Here is a 20,355-nt window from a genome sequence, read left to right as displayed (position 1 = left end):
GGCATCAAGGGAAGCTTCCAGTCAGAGGGATGGGTGCGTGTGTGCGCGCGCGCGCATGCGTGCGAGATTTTCATGGGTCCATGTTTAGGATTGAATAAAGGCTTGTATGTTAGCTGGGTCCTTCCTTTGACATATGTTTATATAACAATTTCATGTTGATGTTATTGGCCAAACTTGTAATTGAGTAATTAAACATAAAAAATCACCCAAGACTTACTTGATGCGGTGCACAAATATGAATGTAATTCAAATCACAGCAAATTACATGTAATTACAATTCTCCCAACATTGTGTGTGAGTGAGTACATTGTGCCGACCCCGGTACCAAACAGCCAAGGACGTTTCCCAAGACAATGTCGTGATCCTGATGCTTATTGTCAGCTCGGCCCTTTTGTTTTGGACTCGCCAGACGCTGTTGTGTCATCGCATCGTTGCGTCCACCACTTTCTCCCGAGAAGTCATGAAGAAATGCTGCAGCGCCCCGAAGGCAAACGCTCTGCGAGCAATTACACGAGATACACCACAGCGTCAGCGACGCAGTGAATGGAGAAGATAAACAACTCAACCAACAAAAAAAAGAGAGGGAAAAAGAGGAGCCTGGTGGATCTTAGATTTTTTTCCACAGCCTTTAAGACTAGCCCGTAGCTTAACACTTATGTTGCAATGATTTTTTCCGGCCAATGTCCCGCGTTGCCATGGTTACCATAGACTTCCATGTAATTGTGCAAGTGTGTAAAAAGTGCACGCCCATGCCTAGATGATGCACCACGTGTGTAGATGCTGTTCACAGCTTTCAAACAAAAAAATCCGCTTGGAAATCCGTGCAGGCATTCATGATCAGCCATTATGTTTTCTTCAGATGTAAACAAACATGGCTGCCATGTTTGAAAGAATGGGTTGGTATGGGGGTTAAACATGCAATTTCGCGATCGCGATCATGCCTAATACATTTCTGGAGGTCCAAAAAAAAATGTTTGAAAAAAAAAACTTTGAATTTTTTTTTTTTTCAAAAACGGCCCAAACTCGGGAAACTCGGGGTTGGCACAGCACTAGTACCAATTCAAACTCGGGAAACTCGGGGTTGGCACCATATGTGTTAAGAACAATCGTTGGACTGCTCTCCGGTACATTCAAACCAGATGTTTTTTTTATTTATTTTTTATTGTTTTTTAATATCTTAGCGTTTTTGTTTATTGGCTGCTCTAGAAGTTGGAATACCAGTAGCACTTAAGGCTAGGCTAGTCTGTGTGTGTTTTTGTGTGTGAAGTATCCACGGCTGTGTGATCGGAAGCCAAAATGTGCGCACGTGCACAAACGCCCACTCTCTCCCTCTCTCACTCCCTCACACTCACAGTCACACACACACACACACACACACACACACACGTACACGCACGCACACACACACCTCTGTCTGTCTCTCTCCTCACACCACTGGAAAAAAAAAGAAACCGTTGAATGGCTTCTAGCACAAATGCAAATGCCATATTTATTTATTTCAAACGTATGAATAAAACATGAAGAAGGGTATTCCTATTCTCTCTTTTTTTTTTCTTGGTGGGCGTCAGCAGTCCCAGCGCATGTCATTACTTGTTTGTTTGCGTGTGTGCGCTTTCGTGAGCCCCAATAATACCTTTTTCGGCATTGGAACGCTGAGTCCATCACAGACTCACGGAATGACCCAATAACATATCTTCTCCTCTCTGTCTCTCTCTCTCTCTCTCCCTCCAGAATGTCAAGCCCTTCTCGTCCTCAGACAGCCTAGCGAAGGTCCAGGAGGTAGCAAGCTGGCTTTTGGAGATGAACCAGGACCTGCTGTCGGGGGCCGGCAGCGGCAGCAGGAGGAGACGGGCCCCGGGGGGCCCCCAGGGGCCAGGTAACGCCTCCTCCTCGGCGGCCCGCGCGCCCCAGCAGCAGCCGGCGGAGGAGGGCGACGAAGAGGAACACATGAACCGGGTGGTTGAGGAGGAAGAGCAGCAGCAGAGGGTAAGAGTCATTCACTGGTCGCATTAGGAGTGGATATTGGCATGAATCTCACGATGCAATACGTATCACGATACTTGGGTCATGTTGCAACAGTATCACAATATATTGTGTATCTTTGCGATACAATACGTAAGGGATAATGAATTGCTCCGCGGTGATTGACGGCGCGCACAATCCCTTCGTGAACACAAAAAACTGCATGTGAATCCGATTCACCGTTCTCCAGTTAGCCTCAGCATTGCTTAGAACATAAACAAAACGGAAGAACTACAGCCAAACTACAAACGGCTTCTTCCGGTTCCAGGCTACGGAAGGAAACAGCCTAATCAGGAAGGAAACAAACTGGGAAATGCTGATCAGCCGATCAGCCATCTGATTTTGGATTATTTTTTTTATAAATGAAATCAAATTAAATTATCTGGTTTCTTGGGGCGTGGCAGAGAGATCAAAGGCTTTTTCTGGGGTTTCTCTGTTTTTTCTTTTTTTTGTGGTCCAAAAAGAAATAAAAAATCAAATTCTAAACGAAGTATTTTAAACACCTACAACCTGGCATCCCTATTTTACGCATGTCATTATAGGCCAAGGCTTTGATACTTTTTTTTTTTTTTAGATTTTTTTTTAAAACCGGCTAGTAGTTTTAACCCTGCAAGGCCCGAATTAATTTCTACTGGTCAAAAAAAAATAAAAAATAAATCAGATGGTGTTGTAGGAGTCCTAATCACAGGAAAATGTAATGTTAAAAAATTAATAATGTTTTTGTAAGGTTTTATAGCCATAAATCATAAATCATAAATCATGCTCTAATTTGCATATTGGGGATATTTTTCACAATATTAACATATGCACGTGTTCTAGACATTCTAATGATCACGAAAAACAATATTACAGGCATTTTACTTGTGTTTTCGTGAGGAATAGCTTCAGTTAAAAAGTGAGATGTTGTTCGTCCAGACGCTGGAATGTCAACTTCTCTGGGAGGTGTGAATGTCGCTCTCTGTGGGGGGTATTTATATGCAAATATCGTGGCCAATGGCATTGTAATACTAAACAATAGGATGTAATGGTGATGTTAATGTGAAAAAAGAACAGGAAAAATAATTATAACATTTTTTTAAAAATTATTTAAAAAACGTTGCCAAAAAGCAACGCTGGGCCTTGCAGGGTTAAGAAAATGGGTCCTGAGTGAAGGGTGAATACTGTGTGTGCCACTGCCAGTGTTAATTTAGTTGACTAAGCCTAAACCATTTCAGAAGACCAGTTGAAGACTCAGACTAAATGGTGTGTTATTCAAAAGACCAAGACAAAATCAGAATTTGCCGACGGTGTGTGCCTGTGTGGTTTCCAGGCGGAGGCCACGGCGGCGGACGGAGGCGGCCAGCGACCGTGGGCCCCCGGAGAGTCGGGAGGAGCCAGCAGCAACGGCCCCCACGGACCAGAGGAGGAGATGGACTCGGAGCAGCTGCACAGTGGCGGAGGAGGAGGCGCTCCTCCCACCAGCGAAGCCAACGGGGGAGGAGGACTCGGAGGAGAGAAGGGCTCCCGCTGGACGTCCTGGGGGACCTCCTCCTCGGAACCTCCCAGGCGGACTCGAGGAGGAGGGCGCCTCCGCGCTGACGGCGAGGAGGAGGACGAGGAGGAGGACGAGGAGGAGGACGAAGAGGAAGAGGATAACAACAACAGCGGCAGCCAGCAGGGAGAAGAGGAGGAGGAGGAGGAGGAAGAACCGGCACCGGCGGTGGCGTTGCCGGTGCCGGTAGCGGTGCCGGTATTGCCGGGAACGGGGACAGGGGAGGAGAGGACGGAGGGTGGAGAAGGAGGAGGTGGAGGAGGGCAGGAGGAGAGAGCGAGGAGGCGGAGGGAGGAAGGGGAGGAGCGGGGCGAGGAGGACGACGAGGACATGGACGACGAGGACATGGACCAAGACAGCGACGACTTTGAGCGCTCGGAGGAGAGCGGGAGAGAGGAGGAGGAGGAGGAGGAGGAGGAAGAGGAGGAGGGGGAGGAAGGACTGCGCTCCCCTTCGCTCAGGAACAGTGTCTCGGCGGCGCCCAACAACAACCTGGACTCTGGCTGCACGCACCAAAGCTCCCCCAACAAGAAGAAGGTAAGACCCTCCCTCTCTCTTGCACGTCTTTGCTAGGACTGATTCTCGGTACGTGTCAAGGCTCATTCATGCTAGGGTGAAGTGAGTAGCACCTCACTTTTTTAGGTGATGGGGTGATGTTGGAAAGTAAAAGCAGGGAGATGTGTCGGGGTTTTCGGTGAAGCGCTCTTCACCGCGGCTAATGGCGTAATGTTGTAGTTTTCTGACTGCTCTTCACCTTCTCTGGAGTAGGAATGAGCCTTTAGAGGCCACAGAACCACCGTCACTCTGAGAGTGTGCAAATGGAACCAAATGGCCCCCTATGGGTCCATTTGGTTCCATTTGCACACTCACAGAGTTACTGTCCTACATTATAATTATATAAGTTGATTTCTAGCTATCCATCATTTAGCCTGGGGGACATCAACTCTGAGAAACCACTGAATTAGTTCACTTTCACACACACCCACTGACACACGCTTCAGAATGTGCCAGCGTCCCGCTCACTTCCATTCTATTGGAGGGGGTGGAGCTTCTGGTGCTTTCGGTGCATCATATTCTGAAGCATGTAGAGTTCAGCACCATGTGAACTGGTACATGGTACACTGGTATCCTAGAAAGCCTTATGGCTTATTTATACAGGAACCACTTTATGTATCTCATATAACATTGAAAGACGGATAGAACATAGTACTTTACCTAGGATAACATCAATTTCAAAAGCAGAAAAAGGATAACTTTTACAAAAGCAGAAAGGGGGGGAAGGGGGAGGGGCATGGGGGCTTGGTCTATTTACAAGTCTCGAGTAGCAGCTGCCTGAAGGTGACTTTTCACACCAATTTTGAAGGAGGCTAGGGATTTTCACTCCTTTAAGGCTTGTGGAAGGGCATTCCACATGGTGGTATTGCAGAACGAATTAGAGCCTTGTTTAGTGTTAATTCTACGTTGAACATGATTTGTGGAGCTGCTAATGGAGTGTTAAGGGAAATTACACACACCAGAAAACCAGCACTGCCCACAACCCAAGAATCTTTTATTTGTCAATTTCCCGATGTACGCAAATGCATAAATAATGTAAAACACTTTCCACGTTTAAATGTCAAACCGCCTCAAAAGCATTATAAAAAAGACCAAATCTAAAACTTGACATAGATGGACCAAAACCCAATATGTGTGACGTGCCTGCATGCAAAGACAACATGGGGAAATTGACACGTTCTCAAGCCACAGGATGCGTGGGATGCCACACTTCTGACGCAAGACGTGTGATCATACTCTTAATCACGCTTAAAGGCCCTCAAGATGGACATATAGTATTGATTAAGATTGCGCAAAAGACAAGGTTTTGGACTGTAATGGATGTCTCTCACCCATAAGTTACTGAGGTTTGACAGTAAGGAAATCAGTCAAACCAGAGCTGGTTAAAGAACCATGATAACAGCCTTTTTTTGACAATTTTACTTTGACCTGATTTCATTCCTCATTCCTTTTTCTTTTCTTTCGTTATTGATCGGACTATCCACCAGTAAGACTCCCTAATCGGGAGATAAGCGACCGTCAGGTCACATGTATACACAAATAGGTCGGAAAGTTTGTTTGAATAAAGCGGCCTGATGGTGGCGCTAAATGGGACAGATCCATGTTGATGACAGGACTCTAGACATACTGTGTACCACTTTGCGTGATTTTAGGGCAAAATGTGTAGGAGCAGTGTCCAAAAATGTGTTTTGCAAAAATCGACCTGATGGTGGATTCATGATTGTTATTGAAGTCTGATGCCTCTCAAAACACTATCTGAAACGCCTCATAATAACAAGGAACACACTTCATCAAAATGCCATTCTGATGTTGTGTCTTCTCACTTAGATTTCGTAATTCGGGCCTGTGCTGTAAGCTTCCTCCCACTCCGATACAATATATATATATATGCATATCGTCACTGTCGGGCAGAATCCTCGTATCTCCAAGTTTCAAATTTGTACATTTTTTTCGCAAAGTAAGCCCTGCTTCATCACACAAGGCTGTCGCACAAAAGTAGTGAAAAAAGCAGATGGTGCGAGGCGTTGTGTGCTTGTAGATCGGTTGTTTTCACTAGTTTAAATCATTTTAAAAATGATGAATACAAAACAAACGTTTTTTTTTTGGACATACAAGGTTTCCACCCGACAACGATGATATGAAACTCACAGTATATCGATGGCCAAAACGCAAAACCTCTTATCTGAAAATTTTACTTTGTTGGGAAAATGGACAATGTGTGTTCAACATGTCACATGACATTTTTGGCAAAATGAGGGGCAGAACGATCTTGCAGACAGACTGACCATGTGCAGCATAGCCTGTTGTCCTCATTGCAAGTGAAATCCAAAAATCATGACATTTGCAGATGGGAGGTTTTGCGTTTTGGCCATCGACAAATTTCGTGATTTCATTTTTGGATTTCACTTGAAATGAGGACAACAGGCTATGCTGCACATGGTCAGTCTGTCTGCAAGATCATTCTGCCCCTCATTTTGCCAAAAATGTGTCCCAGGCTGGTGAAACCGTCCTAATGTCGCCAATTTTAAAACGGCAGAAAAGTGAGAAAATGAAGTCAAAGTCGTTTTTTGTATTTTTCGTTTTTTTCAAATTCACACAAGTTCGAATTTATAACAAGGGTTTCGTGTCAAAAGATAGTTGTTTTGAGGTATTACAATGGCTAGTTTTATTTGTTAAACTAGGCTGCTTTTGGAAGAAACTGTACGTGGTTTTTGGGGGAGGAGAGATAGCGCTCTGAAAAGTAATTGTCTCGTATTTCACGCTTTGAGCACCGCCCATACAGTGGTGCATCTGGTTCTCTAGTGTGTAAACACATCTCAGTGACTAACTTCATCTCGCTAATGTTATTGGTTTGCAGAAGACAGTATTCTGGAAGGATTTATTTTTTGATTTATACGTCGTGATCTGACTCTCCGAGTCGCTATCGGGCACACAGAGACGCAGCGATGATGTCTTCTCGTAATGGAACAGCCGGCGCTAATGGGAAGCTAACGTTAGCTACACGCTAACGCTGGCTGTTTATTATGAGAAGCAGTGGCTAACGGCTAACGTTAGCTAGCGCTAACTGCAGGCATGAAGGCATCGTATACACAACTGGAATTGTTGCTCTTCTACAAGCTCATAGCCATAAATTATAACTTCCAGTAGAGGGTGCTAATATGCGGCGGAGGTTACGTCTCTCCTGGAGTTATAACGCAGAGTAAAATAGCTCTCGCTGGTTGAGCCTCCATGTCCCTAATCGCCTCAAAACATGTTTAAATCATTTAGTTGCTCACCTCATCGTCGAAACAGCTTTATATCTACCGATGAGCCCACTCGTTGGCATGTGTTAGTCCATATGTTTCTAATAAATTAATGTTTACTAAAACTTCTCTGAGACTCGCGTTTCCTCGTCGGAATGTTTCCGCATACAGAGCGCTTCAGAACTACAGAACGTTGGAATACTTCCGCATACAAAAACGTCATGTCCTAGTATGAGCAAATCGCAACGGCGATCAACGTCACGTGATATGTAGCCTCGCGTAGCCAGGCTTTTACTCATCTCGCGTGATATGTTCGGCCATTTTACCCAAGCAGTTCAAAAACAAGGAAAGCGATGAGACTCAAATAAGTTTTAGTAAACATTAATTTATTAGAAACATATGGACTAACACATGCCAACGAGTGGGCTCATCGGTAGATATAAAGCTGTTTCGACGATGAGGTGAGCAACTTCATGATTTAAACATGTTTTGAGGCGATTAGGGACATGGAGGCTCAACCAGCGAGAGCCATTTTACTCTGCGTTATAACTCCAGGAGAGACGTAACCTCCGCATATTAGCACCCTCTACTGGAAGTTATAATTTATGGCTAACAAGCTCACAACGCGAGGAGTTTAAGTCTGTCAGAACCATCAGATTATCGTTCTGACTGAAGTTACACAAACACTGATTATGCTACATTTGGCACAGTTAGCCCGACCAATTTAGATAGGGCTCGAGTTACGGTGTTGCTCACGTAAAAAATTCACTTCAACCTGGTGTGGAGCAGTTAATCCTATTTGCTACGTACGTCTACAAAAACGTTCATATTTCAAAGATAAAGTGCTTACTGAAGTCTCACAGATGTCACAGTATGGTACGCTCAAGCAGAATTACCCGTATCTTTCGTATTGTTTAATAAACAGCATTTTAATCCGATCAGATGCCATTTTCTGTTGTTTTTCAGCCATGCGACCCCATCGGTTGCGAGGTGTACTGCACTTAGATACATTAATACCTTTTTAAGGAAACGCCGACCGATCGGATTAAAATGCTCCTCGTTAAATAATACGATCATTACGGGACATTCTGCTGGAGCGTACCCTATGGTGACATCCGTGAGCCTTCACTAAGCAATTTATCTTTGTAATCTGACCGTTTGTGTAGACGTACGTAGCAAATTGGTTAAACTGCTCAACAGCAGATTCACGGTTGGCGCAGCGTAGCGTCTTTACATTTAGCCCAATAATGCTAAATCACAATAACTAAAGTTTAAAACATACATGAACCACTTTAGCCCTATGTTATACCAAGGCTATTTGAAAATAGCCAATCTACAAGCTCACAACGCATTGCGGTGCGACGCGTTGTGAGCTTGTAGATCTGCTATTTTCAAACATTTTTTTACTTTTGGTACTTTAAGTACATTTGGATACCAATACTTTTGTACTTTTACTCAAGTACATTTTTTAATTCTGGACTTTTACTTGTAACAGAGTGATTCTACATTGCAGTATTGATACTTTTACTTAATTATAAAATGTAGGTACTTTTGTAATACACTATTTTAGTGAAAAATAAAAACTACAAAAAGAAGAAAATGACAGGATGAGCATATAAGGAGGGGAGGAGGTACAAAAGACCACTGGCCACTATTTCTGACATGGCTGCAAGCACTATAGCACAATATATTACCACAGGTCTACTACTAAATAGTAGTTTTAAATAATTGTAGTGGAATAAAAGTACATTTGAAGTTGACAGCTATACCACTGTGGGTGTGGTTTGACTTGGGGGGAGTCATTTAGGGGTGTAGGTAAGTACCTATTGTCCCTCCCATTGTCACACCCACTTCTGGCTACTTAGAGGTGTAAAAATGTTCCTTGGATTCAAATGGCCTTTTAAGCACTTTGGGGTTTATGGTGCAACAAGTTTAAAATGTCCATAACTTCTTCAAATATGCTCCAATTCCAACAAATGATACATCATATGAAAGCTTAGACTCTGTACTTGGATAATCTGTACAAAAAAGAAAAATGACCAATGCAGACATAAGGAACAAAGTACCAGACCTAGTCACAAATGTCATGTGACTAGAATTAGTAGATAGGTTTTAATGTTGAATGTTTTCAGATTTTGCGTTTTGGCCATCAATATGACAACTATATCTCAATAATGGCAAAACATAAATATGGTTTTGAGTAAGGAAATCCCATCAAAGTAAGAGTGAAAAACGACCTGCATTTAAAGAAGTCTGCTGCACTGCTTTCAACTCAGTCCCCTTCAGTATGAAACGACCATGTTTGCCTCAGCTTTGCTGTATTGTTTTGTGGTCCAGAGAACAGCTGTTTGTGTGTGTGTGGAATGAATGGATCTGCAGATGTGCGGGGGCTTCAGATAGTACTAATCGCAACCGGCACACACTTCCACAGCTGTTATCACCTTCTGCCAGAGCACACACACCTCCTCAAGAACACACAGGTTTGCCAGAGCTAGTATACATGATAATGATGTATATTTAAGCTGGGAGCTCCCTCTAGTGACGTTAAGAAGTTACTGCATCATGATGCCATAAGACCTAATGGTTTAGTTCAGGGGTCTTCAACGTTTTCAGGCCGAGGAGCCCTTAGTTGAGAGAGAGATGAAGCAGGGACCCCCACAACCTTTTCATAGATTTCATATAGTTTAATCTTTTGACAGCACAATCATCAGTGTATTTTGGATTCATGTCAATTTGTGTTTTTTTTTTTCAGATATTTAACCACTTGAACCGTTGACCTTTCACTCTGTACTTAGTCTGTTTTTTCCCTTCTACACCAATCCTCTTTGCCAAAAAATAGCCGATCTACAAGCTCAACGACGCCTCGCGCTGCGAGGCGTTGTGAGCTTGTAGATCGGCTATTTTTGGCTAAAGTTCTCAGAATATGGACGCTTGGGTTCAAGTGGTCAATATGAAAAAGGAGGAAAAAAGTTTCTATCACACAGTCATCACTGAGTCATCACTTTTCACAGTTACCAAGGAATGTTTTTTGTGACTTTTTAAGATATCCCCCGACTAAAGGGAAAATACATAACTTTTGAAACGCAGGGCTCGGGAAGCTCATACGACAGTGAGCAGTGCACTCTGGGTATTCATTAGTTTCGCTCACGCTAGCAGGAGAAGGGCAAGGTAGAGCCGATCAATAGAGAAGAAGTGTCTTCAAAGGACCGTTCTTTTCCGAAGGGCGTTGTGTTCCCATTCTCCCTGGTGGGAATACTGTTTTCAGGGCAAGTGACAAAAATCTTCACTTCATCAAGTGCAGCGGTTGCGTAGGGATTTGTCTTAAGTGACATTCGGTACACTGACTCGAGAGAAAGCCCACTGCCTTTCGGTTTGCGTTGGCCAGCCGCCAGAGTGCAGCTGCAGACTAAATCTCTGACCTTTTTATGAAGCAAGCTGAATTTTTGGATACAAAGGTTGTTGTTGGGGTATTGGCCAAGTACATTTTCACACATATTTTTCCTCAGCATTTAACTCATCCGATTTAAGTCTTTTTAATGTTCCTCACCTCTCCTAGTCTGTTTTTTTTTCTCCTTAGATTTTGAAAACTAAAATCTGCTTTTTTTTTCCTGTCAGTGTCTAGATACCCTGCAATAGTATCTTGCACAAATATAAAGCTATGCATTACAAATCACATTGACATTAAAAAAGAATATAAGGGGGCGCCCGCTGGCCTGGTGGTCAAGGCGCGTACCATATACTAGGCTATGATGCCTGCTGGCGTCGCCAGTTCGTTTCCCGATCTGGACGACCTTTGCCGCATGTCATTCCCCATCTCTCTCCCCATTTGCTGTCAGTCTACTGTCCTATCGAATAAAGGCATAAAAAGCCCAAAAACAAATCTTAAAAAAAAAAAAAAAAAAAAAAAAAAAGAATATAAGCGCGAAACAATCCTTCTGTTTGTTTTTGAGTCAATGTCATGCAACCCATTCAGCGGACATAACCCGGCCCTGTGTCACATCCCTGCCATATCAACTGTACGTTTGTCATGCTGTCCACGCACATTGTGATCCCATAGTGAAAATATTACAGCAAACATTTATAGCATAGTAGCACTCAGCCAGATACTCGCGTCCGTGTTCAATTTATAGGCGGCCTTTTATAGCGCCTGTGAAAACGTGAACATTGTCGAAGCCGTGGCCAACGGATTGCCGACGCGGCGGGCGGGGGACCACCGAGACTGGGGACTGGGGTGTCGCACCGAATTCTGGGCCCTGGGTACAAGGATTCACTGCGTTATTTTGTGCTTTTGACTATTGGAAAATAGCAGATATACAAGCTCACAGCGCGGCACCGAGTGCCGCCCTGCGAGCTTGTAGATCTGCTATTTTTGAAAAATCGTGAAAGTCTTTGAAGGTTTTTTGGAAAAACCTATGCTCCAGCTTAGGCCCTAGTAACTCAGTCCCACTTTCTCTCCTCTTGTGACGCCCCTGCCTGGAGACTATTAAAACGCAAACCTATTTGCATAGTGGATGACATTTCAACGACGAGGCACAAGCAGTTTTGGTTGCCATGTACTTAGTAACTAAGCACATTTACTCAAGTACTGTACTTAACACTTATGTTGCAATGATTTTTTCTCTTCAATGTCCCGCGATGCCATGGTCTCCATAGACTTCCATGTAATTTATAGTGCACGGGTCATGCACGCCCATGCCTAGATGATGCACCATGTGTGTGCACACTGTTCACAGCTTTCAAATAAAAAAATCCGCTTGGAAATCCGTTCAGGCATTCATGATTTATCAGCCATTATGATTTCTTCAGATGTAAACAAACATGGCTGCCATGTTTGAAAGAATGGGTTGGTATGGGGGTTAAACATGCAATTTCGCGATCGCGATCATGCCTAATACATTTCTGGAGGTCCAAAACATTTTTTTTCTTCAAAAACGGCCCAAACTCGGGAAACTCTGGGTTGGCACAGGGGTGGTACCTTTTCAAACTCGGGAAACTCGGGGTTGGCACCAGATGTGTTAAGTACAATTTTGAGGTATTTATACTTTCCTTGAGTATTTCCAATTTTGAATACTTTTAATTCTACTGCACTACATCTCGGATTCCAAATATTGTACTTTTTACTCCACTACATTCATTTGAAAAATGTAGTTACTAGTTACTTTGTAGTCTAGATCAGTGCTTCTCAAAGTGGATTCCAGGGACTTCATTTATGGGGGTCTATATTGACCCTTACAAGTCTGTAACTCTGACAGTGTACAAAGGGAACCAAATGAACCCTAACGGGTCCATTTGGTTCCATTTGTACACTGTCAGAGTTAAGGGGAGACCTTGAAATCTGAAAGTTTGAAAAACACCGGTCTAGACTTTGATTATTATTACAAAACATATATTAACCACTTCAGCCATTTAAAAATAATCACATTCTGAGTTTGTAGATTTCTTACTTTCAAAAAATATCATTACGCAAAATGAGTACTTTCTACTTTTGATACTTTAAGTACATTTTGATACCAGTACTTTTGTACTTTTTCAATTCCGGACTTTTACTTATAACAGCTAGTATTTCTACATTGCAGTATCGATACTTAAAAAAAGTGAGTACTTTTCTCCACCACTGTCACCGCTGCTGACCTGTCTGCCCAGTAACGCCACTAATGTGCTGGCTTCTCATGATGACATTGGATTCTATTTGGAGTGTTTAACAGCTATGTACAGCAATGTACCAGTCTTTATGGCAGTGCTAGCTGATGGGAGATGATGGCTCATGAGTTCTTCACCTGCCTTCACTTTTCACTGACGTACTGTGTGTGTGTGTGTGTGTGTGTGTGTGTGTGTGTGTGTGTGTGTGTGTGTGTGTGTGTGTGTGTGTGTGTGTGTGTGTGTGTGTGTGTGTGTGTGTGTGTGTGTGTGTGTGTGTGTGTGTGTGTGTGTGTGTGTGTGTGTTTACTTTTTACATGTTAATTAATTTAGACCTAATCAAAGAGTGAATCATAACTGTTATCAAAACAATAAGTAAGGAAGGCACTCGCGTGGAGGGCCCTGAACGGCATGAACAGTGTATGGAACTCTAACCTCCCCCGCCAAATCAAACTTAGCTTCTTCTTTGCAACGGTGGAGTCTGTTCTCCTCTATGGCAGTGAATGCTGGACCCTGAAGCCAACCCTGCAGAAGTCTCTAGACGGGTGCTACACTAGAATGTTGCGTGCAGTACTCAACATCAACAGGAGTGCACATGTTACCAACAGGAGCCTGTATGAGGGAATACCAAAGGTAAGCGAGAAAATTGCCACCAGAAGAATGAGACTAGCAGGACACTGCCAAAGACACCAGGAGCTTCCAGCCAGCAAATTGGTACTGTGGGAGCCAACACATGGGCACCGGTCGCAAGGACGTCCCACAAAAACATACGTGGACGTACTCAAGGAAGACGTAGGGACACAGAACACCAATGAGCTGGCCAGATGTATGGAGAACCGAGATGACTGGAAACAACGATGGAGGGCTCGTCTGAGGACGACCTAGATATAGAAAACAATAATGTGGGCTGGTCTAGGGAGGCAACTGTTAATCAAACCACCAGTAATTTATTTAATGGTTATAAAAAATATGTTAATACCGGTATATATTTTCTCTTTTTTTCCTTTCTCTTTTTTTAAATGCATATACTGTCAAAAATAGAAAAAAAAAAATAGACAATCTACAAGCTCAAATCGTTGCAGTGCGACACATTTTGAGGTTGTGCTAATTTTGAATTGGAATTATTTTGAGCTATTTCTGAATTGGAATCCTGAAAAGTAACATTTGTATTTAATTTCAAATGCATTTAGGTATTCTTATGAATTATTATTGGACATAAAAAGACTAGTACTAGTCATCAAGCTAGTAATATAGACTGATGTAATTCAAGCGGGTCATGTTTGTTTGGAATTGTAACAGCTGAAATCAATACTACAGTGAGTGTATCAGACAGTATTCCGATATTAACCTCCGGGCCATGTGTGATCTAGACTAGAGTCTAGAGAACAAGTGTGCCTCTCTGCTGTTTGGCTCCACACACATGTGACTACCAGTGTCAGCCTGTGATACTGGAATGTCATTACATTATGGCCTGGGGCCAGAATGTAGCGTGGGGGGTGGTGGGCTACAACATACATTGTATATTTCTGTATAAAATTGTGTTTCATAATAAATAATAGATGAATATATTCATGCTTTTATTTGAAACATGCATGTACAAGTGGCCATACCACTGCCATTTATAAAAACATACCTTATTAACTGAGAACCAATGTCGGTACTATCAATCTATCACTAACAATCTGTCAATAGCTATTCAAAAGAGTCAGAATCATGTTGTTTTATATTTAACCCATTTAGGCCTAGAATGGTTGAATGCTTTAACCAGTGAAAAATAGCAGATATACAAGCTCACAGCGCGACACCGAGTGCCGCGCTGCGAGCTTGTAGATCTGCTATTTTTGAAAAAGTCGTGAAAATATGGGCAAATCTTTGAATATATGTATTTTCAAAGCGAACGTTTGTAACTCAAATTTTGCTTCTGGGTGGTCCCTGGGACTAAATATTTTGAGATGGGGGTCCGTGGCCAAATAAATATCATTTTGGGGGTCCTTCACATGAAAAGGTTTGAGAACCACTGACATAGTAGTCTCTCAAGAACAGACTAACTGAGCTCCAGTTAAGTGAAAAGGACCTTTTCTTTGACGATGGCTGGCCAGATCGTTGACATAAAAACATCGGTTTTTCAAAAAAATCTTAGAAGGATTCAAAAGACGCTTATGTAATCGGGTCAAAAATCTAATTTTCACGATTTTTCAAAAATAGCAGATCTACAAGCTCGCAGCGTGGCACTCGGTGCCGCGCTGCAAGCTTGTATATCTGCTATTTTTCAATAGTTAAAGCATAAAATATTGCGTCATAATGTGTTCATACGCTTTTTTGGACCCCCTAGGGGTCGCGGACCCCCTGTTGAGGACCCCTGCTTTACACCGCTGACCAGGTCACACCCATGCATGTGACAGACCATAATAGGCAACACCGTAGCCGTCCCCAATCCCACAACAGCCAGTCCAGGAATGCGCCTTTTATGCTGAGCTATGTGGCTTTAACCCCTTTCTCACATGTGTGTGTTTGGCGGACGCCGTTGCGACCCCTCTGTTGTGTGAAATGTGCAACCACTTGTCTTTGTGTCCTTCTTTCTCTCTGTCTCTCTCACTGTATCTCTTTTCTTTCTCTCTCCCCGTGCCTCTCTCTTACTGTCTCCTCTTCACGCAGAGGTAGCTATTAATGAAGCGGCTGATATGTAAAGCGGTCTGACTTCCTTGAGACGCGCGTAGAGCTCGAAGCGAGAGAGCCCTGGGGTAAAGAGCGCGAGGGTAACGCGTTGGTGAGGTGTCAGTCCCATTCCATGGCGCTCAGGAGTGGAGAGTTCTAACTTCTCAGCGTTGGGAGTGTTTTTTTACTGTCACTTCTCGGCGGCAGCCTCCTCGGACACCCCTCCCTCGTCATGGGGCACCATGCCATCAAGAAGGTGGCGTTGCTGTTGGTGAGCTTGTACTTTTACCGTGGTTCGCTGTAGGGCTGCAACTAACGATTATTTTCATAATCCATTAATCGGTCGATTGTTTAAACTATTAATCGATTAATCTGATTATGCCACTTGTTTAGCTATTACCTTATACATTAGATTTGAGTTTCTTGTAGACATGTTTTAACTAACAAAAAAGACATTGAAGATGAATCATTCATTCAAAAATACATCATTTATTACATTTTGCTCAGCTGCCGATTAGACTGCTACTAAAAGACAAAAAAATAAATACCTTTTTATGACTGCATACTGATTAAAGAACAGATACACATTTGTCCGGCTAAAGAGTAACATGTACTCTTTTCAAATAAGTCATTTCAAAATAAATATTCAAGTCATTTGTTCTTGACCCTATATTCCTGCACGGTATTAATAAAAATTCTAGCGATTAGTTGCCGACTACTAAATTAGTTGGCAACTAATTGAATAATCAATTTGATTACAATTAATCGATTAATCCTTGCAGCCCTAGTTGGCTGGTACTCCATGCGTAGTACTCGTACTGTATGCCTGTAGATGAATTGTGCTTTCTGCCAGCGTGTGAGGTTCAATCATGGTCCCTTAAAGAGAGTGATCTGCTGGTTCTGCTTGAAGGTGGTTGTTGGGGTTAAAGAAGGTGCTACAGGGCTCGCCATCTGGGTTTGATGTAGAATTTTCGACTTTTTGTTCAGTTGTTATCGTGACCAGGGGTTAAAGTTCTCAGTCCTGTAGACTGATTTCAGTCTTGAGGATTCCATAGGGGCTATTTCTGAGATCAGTGCAATACATAAATAAGGGGGAAGTGTAGCGATGGCCTCGGCGTAATGACAAAGCTAGTCAAGTGATCTCCAAACTAAAAAGCAGTTATAATGAATTGTGAGTATTTGAATTGGCCAGACTAGCAACAGAACTTCAGAAGATACTTCTATAAAATGAAGCATGGATTGGCACTCACACATTCAGTGAAGGCAGTTCAGAATTTCAGGGAAACACCCCAAATATTGGTGTATGCTGCGCGCACCATGTTTAAAAAATATTGGGTTGTGGTCTGATAGTAATTTTCAGTCTTGGCATTTTTTTATTGCTGTAACTCCTGCATGACTCAGGTTGGGAATGGGCGATATGGACAAGGTCAATATTCTTTGACTAAATTCCTCAATATATTGTTAAAATATCGTGGGGATGACTATTGTCTAGGACGAGTGCAATTTTGGGGTTTTAAGCGAGAGTTCTGTCAGTATCCCTGTGTTTGCTGATCTGAGTGAACGGGTGGGGTTGTAGGGGTCAAGCAGAAGATGTACAGTAGTAGTTGTAGTAATAGTAGTACTACACACATACAGTATGTATAGCTTGGATATCCATAACTCAATAAGATGCGTACCACCAGCCCCTTGCAGAGCACACGCGAGATTGACTTTCAAACGGGGAAAGGTCCTGACCACATTTCTCCACAGCTGGGTTGTGTGTCACAACCAGAAGAGAGAGCAACGGGGTCAGAGTAGTGGGATGATTGCTCTATGTTTGGCGTGAAGAATCTGCCATATGCATATGTGTGGATATGAGAGATGTGTGTGCTGAGTGGGTGCTAGTCTCTCTTACTGTATATACAGTACAGGTCACGGGAGGCGACGTGCACCGTGCAGGGTTCACCCAGAGCACCACATGGACATGTGGTGAGACGGAGGACAGCTGGACGTGTAGTTGGAGCCCATCCCAGCCATACCATGCTCTGTACATACTGTAGAAATGTATCGCAGCTCGACGCTTAATGTTACACATTTCAACATGACTCCTTCAGCTAATAGCGGGACACAAATTAAAACGTTATGTTCGCGATTTTTCAAAAATAGCAGATCAACATGCTCGCAGCGCGCTGTGAGCTTGTATATCTCCGATTTTTCAATAGCTTAAGCATAAAATAATGGTTAAAGTGGTTCAAATCTAACGTTACACAGATTTGCGTTCAGACCTAATATAAACGGGTTAAAATCCAACTATAGTCTACAGGTATAGTCTACTCTAGTGTTGGTTGTGATAACAGCCTGGATCCAGCTTCTGACCAGGCATTTATAATTCAGTAAAAGGGGCTGCATCACAGTGTTTTGTGAAGTAACATGCAATATTTAAATTGTTCCCTAGTTGGCACCCATGTTAATTTTGGCCCAAGTAGGTTTGGAAATAACTGTGAATAATGCAATGTTTGGTTTTGAGCTTATGGCTCTAACGCCTCAAATGGAACACCTGCGTCACTCCTGAACCCAAGTAAAACATTGAGGTGTTAGGTAAAACATCACCTCACCATTATGCAGGGGCGTCACAAAGGGGGGGAAAGTGGTAGCCTGATTTCAGACTCTACGCTGGGGCTTGAGTCTGAACTTGTGGCCATTCTATTTGATTGAAAAGGGGAGGGGATTTAAAATTTGAAATTCCCAATCACAAGAGATCTGGTGGGAGGGGTTGTGTTTGACTTTTGCACACAAAACATTCCCTCCTCCCCCTCCCCTCAGTGACATGCACCAAACAGGTCATTGTCTTTGATGTTTCATTGATTAGAGAGAAATCACTAACGAGCTATTCGACACTTGTATGGCTCAATCAATGACTGCAGTTCGGAGCCCTTTTGAAGTTCAAAGGGAGCAATTAAGAACTCTGGTGAGCCACGCAGCCACCCCTCCCTCCACTGTTTCTGTTGATTTTCAAAAGTTAGACGCGCCCCTCCTCCGCATTGCATTGATTTCATTGGTCGGTTTCGGTCGGTTTGAGAAGCTTTCGGTAGCAAGAGACACGTCATATGACACATCCAGACCAAGAGATGCAGTTCACTCAGAGAGTGGGCGGGTCTATTGGCTGGAGCCAGGCTAGGAAAGTGGGACTGAGTTACTAGGGCCCAAGGTGGAGGGGCCTTAATTACTTTATACTATTTAGCTATTGGAAAAATAGCAGATACACAAGCTCATAGCGAGCTTGTAGATCTGCTATTTTTGAAAAGTCATGAAAATGTGTGGAAATCTTTGCACTTGGTGCCGCGCTGTGAGCTTGTAGATCTGCTATTTTTCTCTGTGATCAAAAGGTCAGAATCACACTTTTTCTTAAGAAAACTCCAAACGATAGAGGTCTTAAATGAAAAGAATGGTCTGTTTGGGGAGAAGTCTGGAATTTGTATTAGGGGGAAAACAGTCAGGCACATTAGCCATAGCATCACTACTCTGGGAGAAACATTTGCCAAAAATAGCTGTGAAGCGTTTCTGCACCTGTACTGTAGGTGCTATTTGTGACTTAATTTGTGACTTAGTTTTTATTAAAGGCCCACTTCACCTCTGGGACAACCCTATCTTATTTTATTGTTGTTTGGGACACGATCAACACAATCCTGAGTAATTTTTTGTGTTCAATCTGTGTTTTTAGATATTTTAGTATTTCAGTATGTACTAGTGATGCATTTTGCATCATCAGTGATGCTTGTTGCATCATATGATGCAAAATGCATCACTAGTACATGCTGAAATACTAAAATATCTCAGAAAACAGATTGAACACAAAAAATAACTCAGGATTGTGTTGATCGTGTCCCAAACAACAATAAAATAAGATATGGTTGTCCCAGAGGTGAAGTGGCCCTTTAAGCGTCACAGGAAGGTTGACCATTGTGACCCTGGGTGTACGTCTGGCTGTATATAGCCAGATGTAGGCCACACTTCAGAGGCCCAGACGTTTTTGGGGGCCTGGACATTTTCTTTGAGCCATTTGTGCCAAGTTGTAGGCCAGGGGTTTTCAAACTTTTTTCGCTCAGGTCACCCCTGTAACTAACTTTTTCATCCACGGCACCCCTGGGTTACACTGTTAATATACAGAATCTTACTTCATATTGGAGAAATATCCGTTTCCATCAGAACCGACTGAAACTAACGTTATACTTGACGTTTAACCACTTGAACCCCACCATGCCTATTCTGGGGGGAAGGAGTCATCTCAGTCATAGATGAAAAAAAAAAAAATCATAAAGTACAGTGAAGATCAGGTCTGTTTTACTAAGCACAGTGAAATGATTTTGATGAATTCCAAATATTATCAAATGATCTCGCGGCACCCCTGGACTGGCATCACAGCACCCCAGGGTGCCCCGTCACCCACTTTGAAAACCCCTCATTTAGGCCACGCTTAGGAGCCCGGATGTTTTTGGGGTACCGGAGATTTTTGGGGGGGAACGGAACCGGATAAAAGCAAGATGTTGGAGCTTAGCTCTTTCCAGGAGCACCACTTAAAAGTCAACTCAATATTAGTTTACTGGAGGGTTAAAACACAGTTTTAATGTACTTTTCAATGATCTTTAGGGGGTTCATGCAGTTTGTGCAGAGGATGGAGCGTCCTCTGCATCTCCGTTTAAAACTCTGTGACCCCCCGCTGCCTCGCCACACGAC

The 20,355-nt window shown here is 43.0% G+C and overlaps 1 protein-coding gene across 1 annotated transcript in view; it reads left to right on the top strand.

Annotated features, from left to right (window-relative positions):
- The window catches only part of fbxw7 (F-box and WD repeat domain containing 7), a gene marked incomplete at its 5' end in the record, with an annotated part of 294,741 nt that overhangs the window by 33,787 nt on the left and 240,599 nt on the right, over positions 1-20,355 (top strand). The window contains 2 exons of the mRNA XM_080722319.1: positions 1,732-1,986; positions 3,332-4,090. Of these exons, the coding sequence (XP_080578445.1) occupies positions 1,732-1,986; positions 3,332-4,090 (1,014 nt within the window). The remainder of the gene's footprint in view (positions 1-1,731; positions 1,987-3,331; positions 4,091-20,355) is intronic.

This window comes from Nannobrachium achirus (genome assembly GCF_963921795.1).
Source record: "Nannobrachium achirus genome assembly, chromosome: 3".
Lineage (NCBI taxonomy): Eukaryota > Metazoa > Chordata > Actinopteri > Myctophiformes > Myctophidae > Nannobrachium > Nannobrachium achirus.
Note: the sequence above shows the minus strand (reverse complement) of the source record. Positions and strands in the feature narration are given on the sequence as shown.